The sequence below is a fragment of the Culex pipiens genome, chromosome 1 (genome assembly GCF_016801865.2).
Source record: "Culex pipiens pallens isolate TS chromosome 1, TS_CPP_V2, whole genome shotgun sequence".
Classification (NCBI taxonomy): Eukaryota; Metazoa; Arthropoda; class Insecta; order Diptera; family Culicidae; genus Culex; species Culex pipiens.
The window spans coordinates 54,370,091-54,389,503 of record NC_068937.1 but is presented as its reverse complement, the minus strand read 5'-3'; the positions used below and the strand labels follow the sequence as shown (position 1 = coordinate 54,389,503).

The following is a 19,413-nucleotide window of genomic DNA, read 5'->3' as shown; positions in this document are numbered from 1 at the left end:
AAAAAAAAAAAACAAAATATGAAACAACAATTGGAATTGCTTGACAAACCAATTCGAAGTAACATACACATTTAAGGAAAAACACTCACACACACATGCACTCCCAAACAATCACACACACACACTGTTTGCTGTGAAAATTTGCAAGCTCGAAACCAGTTCTCTAGTATATACCAACATTACAATGCTTTAGCAATTCTATACCATTATTATAAAAAAAAAACATATTATAAATATACACCGTTTGTTTTCGATTCTAGCTTACTTCCAGTTACTTTCGTCTTATATACCTTTACATATATAAATATATATATTTAAACTAGTGCCGTTTTAGTCTGCAAAGTGACAGAATGAATTTTGTCTTAGCCAGTAATTCCAGTGAGGAAACGTTACTTACTACTACTACTACTACTATATTATGCAACCAGAAAGTCATGTTTTAAAAAAACCGCAAAAAAATCAGCAACTTTTGTGAAACCACTACTTTACTAGGGAACGCCGATTGAAACTGATTTGATTTTACCTCCAGCTTGATCCCCGTGATCCACCAGAAATATGATTAGCGAGTTTTTAAGTTTTAATTACATACCTTAGTTTGTGTAACCTTTTAGTTATCTTAGGCGAGCTTACCCGAAGAAAAAAAAACTTTGTAAGATTTTTTTTCCGCAGAAAGCGTTTCGGTAAACAGATTGTGCTGCCCTCGAGAAATCGAGACATGTTTTTGAGTTTCCCATACGTTTCATTCCTCGTAGAACTGTTTTTCGATTCTTTTCGTTTTTTCTTAATTTATATGTGATGATTCCGAAGAAAAAAAAAGAGACAAATTGGCATAGTTTTCTGTTTATCCGAAGCGTTGCGCTAGAGAGAAAAAAAAAAAGATCTATTCTAAAAAGTAGCGCACCCTTGACCGCCAATGACTAACAGAATCTTTTTCCCTACCATTACGGGCTCCCGATAAGGGACAAATCGATCCGCAGGCTAACGGCGACGTCGGGCAGCGAGGACGATCCCACGCACTCTGGTGAGTAAAGTTTGACTTTTAAGTATTCCACTTCCTTTTAGAAGCATCACATTTTTCTTTAGTCACAAAAATTCACCAATCCACCCTGCCATTATTTGATAAAAAATTTCGATACAATTACCAAACCTAATGATTACACCCTTGGATCGGGTTAAGATCGGTTAACCTAACGAGCCTTTGTCCTCTAACTTCCAAAAACATTCCTTCCAGCTTGCTCCTTTTTATTGTTTACGTATTATCTTCAAAAATGTTGTAAATAATTTTGAACAGTGTGCTAGAATTTCTGTAGAAAAAACACATCAATTCCATCAAAATTTCCCTAAGATTGTGTGAATGAAATTTCCAAATCCTCTGAAATATTTGTAAGAAGTCCTGGGATTGAATATTTTAAAACGACGATCTTACATCCAAAACAAAAAAAACCATACGCGAGATTTGAGCAAAGCCCCTTTGAATGAAAGTCTAACTCTTTACCTCCGTGCCACAAGAGCTTTTTGGCAATAGAGAGGCAGAACGCAAACATTCTCTTCACAGTTTGCACTCTTTTTCTATATACAGTACTGTTTGGACGATTTGTCAAATCTAACTCAAAATTCAAATTACTGGTGTTCTCAGCTGCCTATTATCGTTTCAAAGTTATTGACATTTTCGTCAAAAATACGATTTTGACCGACACACACTTTTTTCACGATATCTCCAAAAATATTGATCGGACCAACTTCATATTTAAAGGAACTTAATCATGCGATAGTTTCTTCATTCCCTTTCACATGATCGGCACTGCCTTCTTAGTTTTTTAATGAATGTTATAGAATAATTTTCATGAATTTCGTCAAAACTTTATATAATTTTTAAGGTTCCGTCAGTGGGGGTGACATTGGGTCTGGGGGGTGAGATTGGGTCAAAGTGATTTTTTACGGATTTTACCATTTCTCAGGTTCTTCTCAATGAAAATGAATTCTGTTGAAAGGGTTGTGTAGGGGACATCTTAAGATAACTCTGCTGAAAAAATCTCGTTTCTAGAACAAATCCTGTTATTTTGGCAGCTGTCTAAAGTTGGGGTACGTTTTTGGCTAAAAATGACCTCTCGAAAAATCATTTTTCTAATATTTTTGTTAGAATTGCTCGAAAACTACCCAAATGTTTGAAAATCTGCGCTTCAAACATGGTAGCGTGTCAATACGATTCCCTCGAACAAGAATCACTGTTGGATGACTTGTTTCTACCATATCGTTGTATTTGAGCATCATTTTGGTTTCATTTGACCCAATGTCACCCCCTCTAAGGGGTGAGATTGGGTCAATTTTCAAACTATTGGCATAAAGGTAGTGTTCATCAAAATCCACCATAATTTGGGAAAATGTTAGTAAACTGTCTAAGAACAAATCTACGTTGAAAGATTTTCGATGTTATTTAAATTGTTTTTGTTATGAAGAAATTACGAGAGGTGTATCGTTTTTTGACCCATAGTCACCCCCACTGACGGTTCATAAAAAAATATCAGAGTAGGCAGTGTAAAGGGAATAAAATCAAAAAATATTGGAGAAAGTCACTATTTATTTTAGGAAATTGGGCATATCTCTGCTAATATTGAACCAAAACTGATACTTTTTAATGGAATTTGTCCAGAAAACTGTTCTCTACAATGTGATTGATTCTTAACTGTTTTAAAATGTAATGGTGTAATGTGGAAGAGGAATAAAAAAATATGTTTCGGAGCCTATTTGGGTAATAAACAGCTTATTAATCAAATAATCCATGTTTTGCATTGTTTGTTGCTCAAATTCGTATCCGGGCAATGTGTTGCTGTATATTCATAAAAAAAATGTACAAAAACAAAGATTTATTTCCGGTCGTATCGGGGTTTCCAGCTTGGATTTTGGGGTAACTTCAAAGAAAACTAGAAATCAGGTAAATTTGTCTCGATTTTTTTTAGTGGAGGTCAAATATTGGTCAAATATAGTTGGTTAGAGTTCTCAAAACATAATCATAAGAAATTTGAGTGACTTTTATGAACAGATATCCCATAAAATCGAAAATTAATCATAGAAAAAAGTTGCTCTAGACCCCCCGACGAAATATTTCGGTAGACCCCGCAAAATGTCGGGAAAGAGCCCTTCTTTCACGGTGTCAAATATCAGACGTACCGAATTTTTCATCATTAAAGTCACGAAAAAATACACCGTGACTAAAGCCTGATCTACAATGGCAAATCGCTGAATGTGGCGTCTGTCACATTTTCCCTTGTTTACTTTGTAACCTCGATGTCAGACAGTAATCGCAGCAACCGATAGTCGATACTGGATTGACAGCTGGATCAACTTGATATTGTTTTCGCAAGAGTTTGCGTCATTTAATCGTAGATGATTGCTTTAAGCAGGACTACTAAGATTGTGAAATGGTCTCATCATTTATTTGCAGTAGAGTTTTTAAGGTCCAATAAACCAAATTTTCAGTGTTTGCTTTTTGGGGGTTACCCCTGACTCAAGGCGGTTTCAAAAACTGGCAAAAACTGGAAATTTGGTTTATTGGCAATTTAAGAAAAGTCCACGAACAGGGCATACCCCTTTGTATGGGACGTCGTTTGGACCTCACCAATCTGCCTGAAAATTTTCAGGGGTTGTTTGTACATATAAAACTAGCATCTGGCCGAAATATGAGCACTCTAGGTCAACGGGAAGTGGGGCAAATCGGGACACAATGTTTGAAGGTTCAAAAACGTCAAAAATCTTAAAAAGGCTATAACTTAGACAAAATTCAAAATGCATCTGAAAGGGCTTAAAAAATGCAACAAAATGCAGGGACAAGCATCCCAATTGGTCAAATCTAAAGGGAGTTATTGGCATTTTAGTGAAAAATAGCATAATTTTCAAACTCAAATAAAAAAGTGTTCCATCTAGGTATCAACTCGGTTCGACCTGCAGCTTGTAGGGGACATTTGGGACTACCATCTGAGACTGAGAACGCTTTGGGTAAGGCAGTTTAACATATTAAATAAACACTTTAACTTTTAGTGAATTTTTTGGTAGTAAATTTTTGCTCGGGGGACCCCTTAGATCAAATTTCCCGGTGATAATTTCATCATATTCGTGTTCCTGAAACAATTTCACAATAGAAACATGCACAAAAATGTTTATTTTCATCCATTTTAACCCTTTAAAAAATGAAAGTTAAAAAAGCTGCTTTTTTCTGGTGTCATCTAATATCCTTGAAAACGAACTTGATTTTCAATAAATGTGAATTGAAGATTTTTTTTTTACTTTCGTTTTTTAAAGGGTTAAAATGGATGAAAACAAACAATTTTCAGGCAGATTGCTGAGGTCGATGCGAGATGGGTATGCTTTGCTCGTGGACACGCTCTTAATGTCATATCCTTGAGATAACATCACTTTGCAGAAATTAATGGTTGATAACACTACTCGACAAAACAAAACTTGTGTCAACGGATTCACGATATCTCATCCGTTCCTGAGAGAAAAGGCATCCCCGAATCCGATGCAATCGACAGAATTTGATTTTATGTCCACGCGGACTGATGAAAAGTTGGTACATTTTTTAACATAAAAAATCGAACAATTTAAAAAAAAACCATGCGTCTCCTCCCAATTATATGAGCCATCTACAAGAATATGGAAGCGCCTGGTGCATAGCCATTTCCTTTAAGCACAACGGAAACAACCAATACAAATGTATAAAAAAGTTGTCAAGTTCTCGGGGGGTCCACAGCTAGCATTTTTTGTACGATTATAAAAAATAAATATTAAAAGTTTAAAATTAATTTATTTAAAAAACATATTTTTTGATTTATTTGTTTACTAAAATTTTATGTATCTCAAAGATCTATGGGTACTTCGGGATGTCCATGGTCATCCAAGGACTGCCTGGAGTTAATATCTACGAGTCTACCGCCGTAACAAGCAAGAGGTCGTCGGTTTTTGACCCCGGATCATGTGCGTATAGCATCAGTGCATATGGTAGACTACTGTATGAATGTGTTGGGATGTTCATGGTCATCCAAGGACTCCCTGGAGTTAAGATCTACGAGTCTACCGCCGTAACAAGCAAGAGGTCGTTGGATTTTGACCTCGGATCATGTGCGTATAGCATCAGTGCATATAGTAGACTACTATATGAATGTGTTGGGATGTTCATGGTCATCCAAGGACTCCCTGGAGTTAAGATCTACGAGTCTACCGCCGTAACAAGCAAGAGGTCGTCGGATTTTGACCCCAGATCATGTGCGTATAGCTTCAGTGGATATGGTAGACTACTATATGAATGTAATGGGATGTCCATGGTCATCCGAGGACTCCCTGGAGTTAAGATCTACGAGTCTACCGCTGTAACAAGCAAGAGGTTGTCGGATTTTGACCCCGAATCATGTGCGTATAGCATTAGTGCATATGGTAGACTACTATATGAATGTGTTGGGATGTTCATGGGCATCCGAGGACTCCCTGGAGTTAAGATCTACGAGTCTACCGCCGTAACAAGCAAGAGGTCGTTGGAATTTGACCACGGATCATGTGCGTATAGCATCAGTGCATATGGTAGACTACTGTATGAATGTGTTGGGATGTTCATGGTCATCCAAGGACTCCCTGGAGTTAAGATCTACGAGTCTACCGCCGTAACAAGCAAGAGGTCGTCGGATTTTGACCCCAGATCATGTGCGTATAGCATCAGTGCATATGGTAGACTACTGTATGAATGTGTTGGGATGTTCATGGTCATCCAAGGACTCCCTGGAGTTAAGATCTACGAGTCTACCGCCGTAACAAGCAAGAGGTCGTTGGATTTTGACCACGGATCATGTGCGTATAGCATCAGTGCATATGGTAGACTACTGTATGAATGTGTTGGGATGTTCATGGTCATCCAAGGACTCCCTGGAGTTAAGATCTACGAGTCTACCGCCGTAACAAGCAAGAGGTCGTCGGATTTTGACCCCGAATCATGTGCGTATAGCATCAGTGCATATGGTAGACTACTATATGAATGTGTTGGGATGTTCATGGTCATCCAAGGACTCCCTGGAGTTAAGATCTACGAGTCTACCGCCGTAACAAGCAAGAGGTCGTCGGATTTTGACCCCGGATCATGTGCGTATAGCATCAGTGCATATGGTAGACTACTATATGAATGTGTTGGGATGTTCATGGTCATCCAAGGACTCCCTGGAGTTAAGATCTACGAGTCTACCGCCGTAACAAGCAAGAGGTCGTCGGATTTTGACCCCGAATCTTGTGTGTATAGCATCAGTGCATATGGTAGACTACTATATGAATGTGTTGGGATGTCCATGGTCATCCAAGGAGTCCCTGGAGTCTACGAGTCTACCGCCGTAACAAACAATAGGTCGCCGTTTGGCTTAAGTGGTAAGCAAGGATTTTTGTTCATCGTTCACAATTGAATATTTCGATTACTTAACATCGATTGATTGATTGATCTCGTCAAGCCTTTCGTTTGTATTCAATACCACTATTTTTTACACATTTACTCCAGACATAATCCGCCATCATATTTGCATCGTAATGCCCTTGATATTTTTTTTCAAAATCTTTCATGTCTTGATGAAAGCGTTCTCCTTGCTCTTCTGAATATTTACCCATATTGTCCTTGCTTGTTACGGCGGTAGACTCGTAGATCTTAACTCCAGGGAGTCCTTGGATGACCATGAACATCCCAACACATTCATATAGTAGTCTACCATATGCACTGATGCTATACGCACATGATCCGGGGTCAAAATGCGACGACCTCTTGCTTGTTACGGCGGTAGACTCGTAGATCTTAACTCCAGGGAGTCCTCGGATGACCATGAACATCCCAACACATTCATACAGTAGTCTACCATTTGCACTGATGCTATACACACAAGATTCGGGGTCAAAATCCGACAACCTCTTGCTTGTTACGGCGGTAGACTCGTAGATCTTAACTCCAGGGAGTCCTCGGATGACCATGGACATCCCATTACATTCATATAGTAGTCTACCATATCCACTGAAGCTATACGCACAAGATTCGGGGTCAAAATCCGACGACCTCTTGCTTGTTACGGCGGTAGACTCGTAGATCTTAACTCCAGGGAGTCCTTGGATGACCATGAACATCCCAACACATTCATACAGTAGTCTACCATATGCACTGATGCTATACGCACATGATCCGTGGTCAAAATCCAACGACCTCTTGCTTGTTACGGCGGTAGACTCGTAGATCTTAACTCCAGGGAGTCCTCGGATGCCCATGAACATCCCAACACATTCATATAGTAGTCTACCATATGCACTGATGCTAAACACACAAGATTCGGGGTCAAAATCCGACGACCTCTTGCTTGTTACGGCGGTAGACTCGTAGATCTTAACTCCAGGGAGTCCTTGGATGACCATGGACATCCCAACACATTCATATAGTAGTCTACCATATGCACTGATGCTATACGCACATGATCCGGGGTCAAAATCCGACGACCTCTTGCTTGTTACGGCGGTAGACTCGTAGATCTTAACTCCAGGGAGTCCTCGGATGCCCATGAACATCCCAACACATTCATATAGTAGTCTACCATATTCACTGATGCTAAACACACAAGATCCGGGGTCAAAATCCGACGACCTCTTGCTTGTTACGGCGGTAGACTCGTAGATCTTAACTCCAGGGAGTCCTTGGATGCCCATGAACATCCCAACACATTCATATAGTAGTCTACCATATGCACTGATGCTAAACACACAAGATTCGGGGTCAAAATCCGACGACCTCTTGCTTGTTACGGCGGTAGACTCGTAGATCTTAACTCCAGGGAGTCCTTGGATGACCATGGACATCCCAACACATTCATATAGTAGTCTACCATATGCACTGATGCTATACGCACATGATCCGGGGTCAACTCGTAGATCTTAACTCCAGGGAGTCCTCGGATGCCCATGAACATCCCAACACATTCATATAGTAGTCTACCATATGCACTGATGCTAAACACACAAGATTCGGGGTCAAAATCCGACGACCTCTTGCTTGTTACGGCGGTAGACTCGTAGATCTTAACTCCAGGGAGTCCTTGGATGACCATGGACATCCCAACACATTCATATAGTAGTCTACCATATGCACTGATGCTATACGCACATGATCCGGGGTCAAAATCCGACGACCTCTTGCTTGTTACGGCGGTAGACTCGTAGATCTTAACTCCAGGGAGTCCTCGGATGCCCATGAACATCCCAACACATTCATATAGTAGTCTACCATATTCACTGATGCTAAACACACAAGATTCGGGGTCAAAATCCGACGACCTCTTGCTTGTTACGGCGGTAGACTCGTAGATCTTAACTCCAGGGAGTCCTTGGATGACCATGAACATCCCAACACATTCATATAGTAGTCTACCATATGCACTGATGCTATACGCACATGATCTGGGGTCAAAATCCGACGACCTCTTGCTTGTTACGGCGGTAGACTCGTAGATCTTAACTCCAGGGAGTCCTTGGATGACCATGAACATCCCAACACATTCATACAGTAGTCTACCATATGCACTGATGCTATACGCACATGATCCGTGGTCAAAATCCAACGACCTCTTGCTTGTTACGGCGGTAGACTCGTAGATCTTAACTCCAGGGAGTCCTCGGATGCCCATGAACATCCCAACACATTCATATAGTAGTCTACCATATGCACTGATGCTAAACACACAAGATTCGGGGTCAAAATCCGACGACCTCTTGCTTGTTACGGCGGTAGACTCGTAGATCTTAACTCCAGGGAGTCCTTGGATGACCATGGACATCCCAACACATTCATATAGTAGTCTACCATATGCACTGATGCTATACGCACATGATCCGGGGTCAAAATCCGACGACCTCTTGCTTGTTACGGCGGTAGACTCGTAGATCTTAACTCCAGGGAGTCCTCGGATGCCCATGAACATCCCAACACATTCATATAGTAGTCTACCATATTCACTGATGCTAAACACACAAGATTCGGGGTCAAAATCCGACGACCTCTTGCTTGTTACGGCGGTAGACTCGTAGATCTTAACTCCAGGGAGTCCTTGGATGACCATGGACATCCCAACACATTCATACAGTAGTCTACCATATGCACTGATGCTATACGCACATGATCCGGGGTCAAAAACCGACGACCTCTTGCTTGTTACGGCGGTAGACTCGTAGATATTAACTCCAGGCAGTCCTTGGATGACCATGGACATCCCGAAGTACCCATAGATCTTTGAGATACATAAAATTTTAGTAAACAAATAAATCAAAAAATATGTTTTTTAAATAAATTAATTTTAAACTTTTAATATTTATTTTTTATAATCGTACAAAAAATGCTAGCTGTGGACCCCCCGAGAACTTGACAACTTTTTTATACATTTGTATTGGTTGTTTCCGTTGTGCTTAAAGGAAATGGCTATGCACCAGGCGCTTCCATATTCTTGTAGATGGCTCATATAATTGGGAGGAGACGCATGGTTTTTTTTAAATTGTTCGATTTTTTATGTTAAAAAATGTACCAACTTTTCATCAGTCCGCGTGGACATAAAATCAAATTCTGTCGATTGCATCGGATTCGGGGATGCCTTTTCTCTCAGGAACGGATGAGATATCGTGAATCCGTTGACACAAGTTTTGTTTTGTCGAGTAGTGTAATAGTTGATTTTTCGTCGGTTGGAAATTCAACTCATGAATTAAATCTCTTTTCAAAACAAATTACAACCGAAACGAAGAAACAACTTAAATCTCCAGCATCACGCGGTCTACGAAGCATATTCAAACTCCCAATTCATTTAAACTTTACGATGAAAATGATGAAAACTTTGCCCCGGTCGTCAATGTTTCCACCAACTTTAATCCCCCGTCCGTATAGTTCGTAAAGCGATTTCAACCAGCTTTCGTTCCCCATACATCGGAAAGCACCCCCATGCGATGGAGGAAAATCCTGATGAAGCTCTCTCCGAGACTCTTCGAGCAGAAGAAAACAACATCGACCATCAACGGCAGCATCTACAACACATAATGAAGATAACGCCGCGATGAGTGTAATAAAGCGCGAAAAGATGCTGTTATTACGAGAACCGAGCGGTTGAGTGTGTGTCTGCGTGTATGTGTGACGAAGAAGAAGGTATTCACAATGTTTTTCTTCTCAAAAGCCATCCCAGTATATCTAACGGTTGTTGTGTGCTGCTTCTTGTAAAGAGTCGACTTAAGAAGACGAAACGGCAAATTCTTAGCAGAACAAGCGGATTTGTTACGCGAAGAGTAGCTTTTTGCAGAAATTTGCCTGCTCGTCCAACAACAACCACCGGCTTATCGCTCTTGTCGTCGTTGTCGTTACTGTGGCACTGACTTACTGTATTTTCAGTCCAATAGAAGCTGCAGAGATGTTTCGATTTCGAGACTGACTGAGCAAATCCCAAATTTGACGACGAGACTTGGCATATTTCTGTTGTTTTACGTTTTCTTTAGAGCGCCGCTATTGAAGTCTTGTTTGCTGCTTTTCGGATTATGTTGAGCCGCAGAAAAACAGCATACATACAATTTAAAGCTAAACGCAGAACAAACACAATGGTTCAGAGCTTAATTTGTTCTCGTTAGAACGTGCGGCGAGGGATAAAAGCTGGTGCATCGGGTACACTCTCAGAGGATTATGAGCGACGATATCTCCACAGAAATTCTAGCACTTTGTTCACTTTCAATTCCTTAATTTGTACTATTAAACAACACAATCACCAAATAAAGTGCTACTTTGAATGTCCGCCACCGGACATTCCAAGTAACACCTCTACAGCTTATTCACAGTCTGGCCAGCCAGGCTAAATCGTACAAAAGCACAAACTCCGGGGTGTAGGTAGATGATAGATCACCAAATTACTAAAATTGACACCTCTTTAACAAAGCTGTAAATAACACACCACCGGGAACTCGGAAGTTCCCGGACCAGAAAATCACCAGGAAAAAAAGACGCCATTTTGCATTCGTTTTTCATTTCTTAGCATCAACCACATCCTGCACAGTTCCAAAATGTCCCGTTTCGCTCTTCCCTCTAGATATGTTTTTTAACCTTAACCCTTTCGAGTATGGGTGCGACGCTGGAAATATGCATAATTTGTAGTGCAAAGGCAAAAGCTGAATATCCGAACTTGTGACTCTATTAGTTGTATCATCAGAAGACTGTGCAAGGTTTTTTTTTGTAAAAGATCATGAATACCTTTGAGTCCATGAAGCCAGATTTAAAACCTCATCCACGCACACCAACACAACATTACGTTCATTCTTTCAATGAAACAGTTCATCCATTGAGTGGCTTACCCTGGCAAAAAAAAAATCACGGATTCGATTAGTCAAAGGTCTCGGGACCGAATCTCGTTACCAACACTGTTCTTAACGCTGAACTTTTTTGAAAATGAACCCGAGAGTAAAAAGCTCTCGGCCATATCATGCACAGAATCCATCTGAATCATTCTTGAAAAACAGTAATTAGGGTTAAGCCACGACTACCGGTGATGATGCGCCTCCGAATTTCTCTGCTGCAGTTGTAATCCGACGTCACTAACAATCCGAGGTACACAAACTCCTCCACGACCTTGAACTCGTCCCCGTCGATCGTCACGCTCGATACTTTGCAAGCCCTAAGGGGCTCGGTTCGACAGCAGATGACCTGGCTGGACCGGTTGATAATCGTGCCCGAAGGTAGAGGAAATATGCCCTTTCTAATCAAACACCTATCTACGTCATATGGAGAGTTTGATGCTCGATAAAAGCTCCAAAAATACTATTTTGGCTATAAACTTACCAGCAACAGCACCGCCTCGAGTAAGCACGCAAATATATGTCACTTACTGGCCAAAATGATCAAATTTAATGCACTTTTGATCATGATTTCTATTTTGCGAGACCATTTCTCATAATTTTGGTGGCACACATATTAACACGCAAGATGAGAGCTTAACTGCTGAATTGCTTCCAACTACCGGCAACATGTTCTTTTGAACATTAGTTAGTCACTCACTTGAAAAGTAATACCGAAACATGTAAATAATTAGCAAGCGCCCTCAAAAAAACAAACGCGCCAAGTCTTTTGACGTTTGAATTTAGACGACCCATTCCAATCGAAGGCTGAATAAAACCCGAGCGAGAAGCGAAGGCAAATAAAGAACAAAGGCCACCAACACCACCAACATGTAGGTGCAGCGCCTGTTTGAGTGAGCCAGTGATGCCAGGAAACTTTCGCTTTTCGTGAGTGTTTGCTTAAAATTTCATCAATTTTGGCAGCACTAAGCAGACCCAAAAGAGTGCTGGAAGAAAAAAAGAACTAAGCTGAAAAAAGGAAAATGGGCGTGGCCCAATGCATTGTCGATTGATTAGATTACATTTGGGAAATATTTTTGTAAAATGCTTGTAAAAGGAATAGAATAACTTTTAGTAAAAGTAAAAATAAACAGAAATGTTCAAAAAAAAGTTGCTCTACTCGTTGGTGTACTTGGTTTTAGTAAATTTCAAGGAACATTCCAGAATACCCAGCATCATTCAAACACGACCGCTTATTAGGCTTAAAATGAGTATATTTCCCCTAAGATGTGACTGTCCGACACTGTCGTGAAGATTTTTGGAAGCAAATGCTCAAAATATATCATATCCTTGAGAATCGATGGATCACGGAATTGGCAGATTGGCAGATAGAATTGCCTTTTGAGACCATTATATCGCACAGTTCATAATTATTTGCATTGTTTTCGGTTCGCGAAACAAAGTGAACCAAATGATCCTTTATCAGGTGCCAAACATTTCATGAAAGCTTCTTTCGAACTTTCGGTTGCCGAGCTACCGTGGCCGTAAGTTTACGGGTTTCGCCTTGTAAGCGGAAGGTGATGGGTTCGATTCCTGTCTGGCTCAGCAAAGTAATATCCCTTAAAAGAGTAATTCTACTCACTGGGAATACTCTGACCGGTAGGGGATGGGTTTCGGCTAGCGGCGTGCTGGATTTCCAATCCAGAGTTCGCGAGGGTGCCCAGATTATTGGACTTTTTTTCAAAACTTCGCTCCACAAATTGTTCCTTGAGGACTTTAGGTCAAATATGTCAACATTTATCCATTGATACTCGAGAGTGAAGTTTTTATGGGAAAAATCGGAAAAATGTATGAAAAACTCATTTTTTCTACGGTTTTATCTGCAGGGGGCGTTATTTACATCCAAATATTCTCAATCGTAAGAATCTCATTGGAAATTAAATGTTCTACAACTTTGTAGAACATGCCAAAGTTGTGGAACTCGATCCTTAAAAGTTATTAGCGATTTAAAAATGTCATTTTGGCATGAAAAACATTTTTTTCACCAACTTCAGGCTCGAGTATCAACGGGTTATTCTTAACCAATTTTGCCCAAAATTTACACAGTTGTAACCCAAAAAAACAGTTTTCCGCTTGTGGAGCAGGGGTCATTTTTTATGGGCACCCTAATCGTACCCTATTCATGCGATGGACTTGTGCCGTAAAAAAACATAGCTTTTGAACAACTACAAAGTATTCATATTTCCAGTGTCGCACTACCTACTTGCAAGTAACGTTTGTACTAGATTTTTGACCGAGAGTTAAGAAAGAACTAACACCCCACAAACGCAACTCGCAATCTATTTCTCTTATCTCTACAAAAAAACACATTATTTTAAAACCTACCCACACTAGTCCGGTTGAACTACTGAAACTCGAACCGCAACTTGGTTTTCTTTTCTTCTCTCTTCTTTTTCCCGATTTTTGTGTGTCGGTATACCCGTTTGAACCAAAAACCCAAAACCAAACTCGCCGTCTTAAAAAAATATGTATCTGTCTGGTCTAAAAAAAGGCGAAGAAGAGACCGTATCGTTCATCGATCTACCCCCAAACAATATCTCGAAAATCCCGGAAAAGGGCATACTTAAAAAACAACAACAGCAACAACAACAACAACAACAGCAACAGCAACTCCAGCAACAATTCGGTGCCCTCGTGTTGGGCGATGCCAACAAAGAAAAGTGGCCCGATGACACACAATCCGATAATCTCGAAATGATGATAGCTCAGCAAGAATCCACTACTATTCCTCCATCAGGTGGTCCACCGGGCAGTGGCATCGGTGTTGGCGGCCAGCCCGTCGCAGCCGGCGGCGGCGGCATGACCGGGGTCATCATTCCGGGCGTGTCGGACATCGAGCGCACCGTCAAGAGTCTCAACGGGTACCACGAGGACATTCTGGAGGCGTTACGCCGTTCGGCGGCTCAAGGACCTCCGCGCAGTAGCGCCAACACGCCTTCGGGCAGCATCAGCGAGGAGCTGCTCCGGAAGACGATAGCGGACTGCGTCACGGCCGGAATACCGCTGGGGCCACCCCCGAGCGTGTACCCGACGGAGCGCGAGTACAAACGCAGCTGCAGCTCGCGGACCGGCTCCAAGGAGAACATCTGCGAACCGTCGCAGCACGTCCTCAGCGATACGGGGGCCACTTCGACGCTGCTGCAGCACCACCGCCAACAGCAGCAGATGCATCCCCAGGACGAGGACGATACGCCCACGGCGGGACCGCTGCGCATCCGAAACCTGGAGGACCTCATCCGGCAGCTGGAACACCACTCGTCACGCCACATGAGTCCCAGCGGGTCCGAGGACATTCGGATGTCCGAAACCGAGGTCGACCGCCACTATAGAGTAGATAGTTCAGCCGCTTGTAGTGAATCTTCGCATGGGTAACAAAATCTCCCTCTCTGCTTCAGACATATACTCACAAACTAACCTCTCCAAACCATTTCAGCTCAAACCAACAACTAGCTCAATCGCAGAAAACTGCCACGATACTGCCGCCCTACAGTAGTCGATGTCGGCCACCGCGGTCCGACGACGAGTCCCGGTTTTCGTACGGGGCTGGCGGTGGCGGCGGCGGTGGTGGCACCGGTGGCCCCGGAAGCAGCGGAACCGGCCGCTACCGGCATCCGGCCAGCCGTCACCCGGCCCACCAGTCACACTCACCGCACTCGCCGCACGCCTTCGGTCATCACACGCACCATGGGCACGCCCACGGTCATTCCGGACACGGTGGCCACTCGTCACACCACTCTTCCCACACGCACCTGCACCAGGACGATGAGGGCATCTACGAGAGTGCGGACCCGGTGCACCCGGGCGTCCACCCTGGAGTGGTCCACGGGCACGACCGGAACGCGCTGAGCGACCAGCGGGACACCAACGATAGCGAAAGGTAGGTCCCGAACGAGGGGTCGTGTCACATGTCCCATGTTGTCATCATGAACCGCTTCTTCTTCTTCCGCTTCTAACCAACGTTGTATGAGCACCTTAAGTCCTGTATGCACCTTTTCCCTCATATATTGAAACTAGTAAACGCTTCTTATTGAGTGATTCAAGTCCCGTACTCCTCCCCTAACCTAGAAATTACGCTGGCTTGGCACCGAACTATGCACAGCTTATTGTACAGAACTTTGAACTAGCTTGAACGGCATCGTCGGCGTGGATCGTCACTATTTGTGTGTAGTGTGAAAAACGGAACGGGAACGGTGGTTGATGAAACGGAAAATTGAGCAAAACAAACTACAGCAATGTTCAAAAATGCTTTGGAATCCTTCTAAGGAACCCAGCGCCTCCATTGAATCAACCTTGTGTAGAACAAATCCATGGAGGCGCTTGGTTACTTAGGATGAATCCATAGCATTTATACCGGCAACATGACCTTTTTATTATACCAATACTGAAATTAGATTGTAGAAAATCACACAATGCTGAAAACTGTAAATCAGACCAGATATCGACGTTAGAATATGGTGGGTTGTTTGGGTGCGACTTAGAAAACATCAATTTTCCTGTTTTTAAATCTTTGCATGGCAATATCTCAGCAACTAAAGGTCGTATCAACAAAGTTCAAAAAGCAAAATATAGAGAATTTTCTCAGCATTTCAAAAATATATTTTTCCGAAAGTGGGCAAACATGTACACTAAATTTAGAAAATGAAAAACTGCGACTATTTTCAAAAAAGTTACCTAGAAATGGCTTTAACTTGAAAACGGTGCACTTTATCAAAATTTCACTTTGGGACTTTTTGATTGCAAATTTGATCTTAAATCGAAAAACAAAGATGAAAATTTTATGGGACCACTTTTTCGATTTTTTGAAAAAAAAAATCAGTATTGATTAAAAAATTCATAACTCTGTCAAAGTTTTTTTGTCCATTCTGGAAATTTCAGAAAATTTAGCATTTGATGCCCCCTAAAACATATCAGAAAATAAAAAAAATCAAAAATAGTGTTTTTTGCAAATCAAGTTTTAGTGATAAAAAGTTAAATGAAAAATCACCAAATTTTTTGTTACCGTGAATCATTTTTTTCAGTGTGGTTCTATTCCATACCTACAACTTTGCCAAAGTCACAAAAACGATCAAAAAATTCCTTCAAAAGATACAGGTTTTTGAATTTTTGAACATCATTTTTGTACGGACAGCTGCCAAATTTGAAAGGAAAATTTTATGGACAAACTAATGATGCAAAATGGCTTCTTTGGGCATACCGAAAGCACCATAAAAGTTTCAGCCGGATTAAAAAATACAAAAAAATAAATTTAAAATAGACTGATTTCGTAGAGAATTGCTGTTAATCAAAATATTGAATAAAATCGTAGTTTCCCCGAAGTTCCTTCGATTCTTTTTACCCAAAAAAATTACCTCAAATATTTATCAAACATTCCTGAACATGCTAATGTTCTTGAATTTTTCATTGTCTACATCAAAAAAATATTTAAAGAAATAAACCTGGAAAAAATCGACAGGATGGCAAGTTAAGTTTTCTCAAGAGCCAAATTATAATTTTGCATCAATTTTATATTCAAAGAATTTCATTTTAGATGTTTAAACTACTCGTTACAAAATTTTGGAACTGACCACACTGAAAATATCAATTCCCGTTATCGTGAATTGTTGTTCATGAAGGAGAGAACTACGATGGAACTAATTCATGAGTATGGTGTATTTGCACTCTAAACACAACACAATTGACGATTACATGAATAAACTTTTTTTTTCACGCACTCTTTCGTCTAAGTCGGCAATGAACTTTCATATAGTTTCAACGTCAATATCAATGTCAACGAGATAAAAGTAGCAAGTAAGAGTAGATTGTTGACTGAAAATAAAACTAAAATGAGATTTTTTTATTATTCTGATTGTTATTAGAAATTGTAATTGAAATTGTATGTATTTATGAATAAGAACCCCCGCCTCGGCAGGACTTTGCCATGACACTAGTATAAAAAATGGTAATTGAAATTCTCTAATTCAACTCGGTATATATGAGATAAGCATATGATTTCAAATTATTTTTGAAATTCCATTTGAAACGAATTAATTTACAAATTTAAAAGTAAGGTACATTTTTTCCCATGACCCACGAAGAGTATCGGAGCCGCATTTACAAAGCGGATTCTGTGGCTATTTCTTAACGTTATATTAAGGTTAATGTTAACATTCCATCGGTCGCCACCACCAGTTGTGTTGGCCAAATTAAAAACCGGCTTAAAATTCGAAAAGTTCCAAGAAAAATATTAATGCCACTAATATTTTAAGTGATAACAAGTTTGTCAACCACCGTTCCTCGTTCGCACACATTTACACACTGTTATATCATGCGCCCATCTGCCGTCCGCCTGCCTGCCTTGTAGTCGTTGTGAATGGAGTGCGTGTGTGTGTGTGTATGCCACCACCCCCCCAAAACAATTATCTTTTCCATTACGTAGAATTTCTTCTGGTCTTTATGAGTTTTCTATGTTCTTTTTTGAATGTGTCCAATTTTTTTTCCGCCAGCGATCACGCTGGCAGAAAAAGCAAGAAAAAAAGAAGAAAACACGATCGAACGCCACACCCTGCACCCACTAATACAGAGACATGTTGTTAGGAGCACGCGCGAGCGCGTCGCGCACCCACCGATTATCGCACCAATACGTTTGCAAGTTGTATGCTTCGAGTGAGTGTTTCGTTCGCACGGTGGGCTTGCTCGGTCGAGTTTTGTTTTTTTTTGTGGTTTTCCCCTTTTGGAATTATTCTTGATTTGGTTAGTGACCTGAAAGACCAAAAGAAAGTTTTTCAACCATTTGTTTCTTTCTTTGTTTGTTTTGGTATTATAACATAAAAAAAACACCACACCACGAAATTGCCCCGCTGCCTGTGTATCACTGTGTTTAGTGATGACTTATTTCAAGCTCAACAACAGTTAGCCCGATGGGCGAGTGAGGACGTGGTTTCCGTGGTGGTAATGGAGCAAGGATCGGATTCGTCCCACGCGCAAGGTCCATCATCAGCCAGTACCATGCACGGCCATATTCAACAACATCCATCGCATCAGCAACAGCAGTTGCATCATCAGCAGCACGACAGCAGCAGTTTGGCATCGGCGCCCAACACCACCACCAACACCAGCCAACACGTCAATGGAGTACCAGCAATGGGCAGCTGTCACAATATCAACAGTTTGAGCCACCAGTTGGTGAACAGTCGCGACTACTATCCTTCGCCACCCTCCACCGAGACCGAGAGCAGTGGAAGCGTAATCCAGCCCCCGTCGAGACGTGGACCCATTATGCAAGGCCAAGGACCCGACGGAAATCATATAATGGAGAGTACAGGTCGCTATCCCGAATATAAACACTGATAGTAGCTACACGGGATTTAATTCCGCTCGCAAATTGAATCCCCTGAACAACACTACTAAAGCGAAACACTAGCGTTAAAACAAGCAAACAAAAAAGAAACACACACAAACACAAATTACATCATCGAGTCGAATTTATACTATGGTAGCAGTAGTGAGCTCAGTCGTGTAACGAGCGCCCGAACACGCCACTCACCAATACGAAGACAAAGTAGGCGCGTCGACCGCTCCTTCGCAAAATGACACTCACACAATCGCGTTGCGATGAAGAAAAAGCTCAAAGAAGGCGGGGTGACAAAGATTCCCCTCCACGAAATAGGGATAATAGGGTCGGTAAACACTTTCCATTAATAATTCCACAGCGCGCGAAGATCAGTTTAAGGAGCAACAAAGTGTTCACCATTACTGTGTAGCACACACACACACACCAACACACAGACACACCTTTCGCCGCGGGGTGCCTCCGAAACACACAGGGCTAAAACAGGTCGCAACCGCCTAACCGTGCAGAGAAAGTATGTAGAATATGAAAAATTGAACAAAAATGTCTCCCCTCTAAGTAAAAAGGCCGCCCGCGAGCCTGTTTTTGCCAGGCCGCGGCGCCACGCCATCACCGTGTGTGTGTTTGTGAATATTATAGGCAAATAAAAAAAAGAAGCTCATTCCCCCTCGCCACACTCA

The 19,413-nt window shown here is 41.5% G+C and overlaps 1 protein-coding gene across 9 annotated transcripts in view; it reads left to right on the top strand.

Moving 5' to 3' along the window:
- The window catches only part of LOC120413521 (disintegrin and metalloproteinase domain-containing protein unc-71), a 982,641-nt gene extending 963,647 nt beyond the window's left edge, over positions 1-18,994 (top strand). For 7 of the 9 annotated variants that reach the window (XM_052707188.1, XM_052707187.1, XM_052707193.1 and 4 more), the window contains 4 exons: positions 949-1,021; positions 13,898-14,774; positions 14,840-15,283; positions 18,267-18,994. In XM_052707188.1, the coding sequence (XP_052563148.1) occupies positions 949-1,021; positions 13,898-14,774; positions 14,840-15,283; positions 18,267-18,732 (1,860 nt within the window). In that variant the 3' untranslated portion in view covers positions 18,733-18,994. The remainder of the gene's footprint in view (positions 1-948; positions 1,022-13,897; positions 14,775-14,839; positions 15,284-18,266) is intronic. The other 2 variants (XM_052707203.1, XM_052707204.1) reach the window with 2 other exon arrangements.
- The last annotated feature ends 419 nt before the right edge of the window (positions 18,995-19,413 follow it).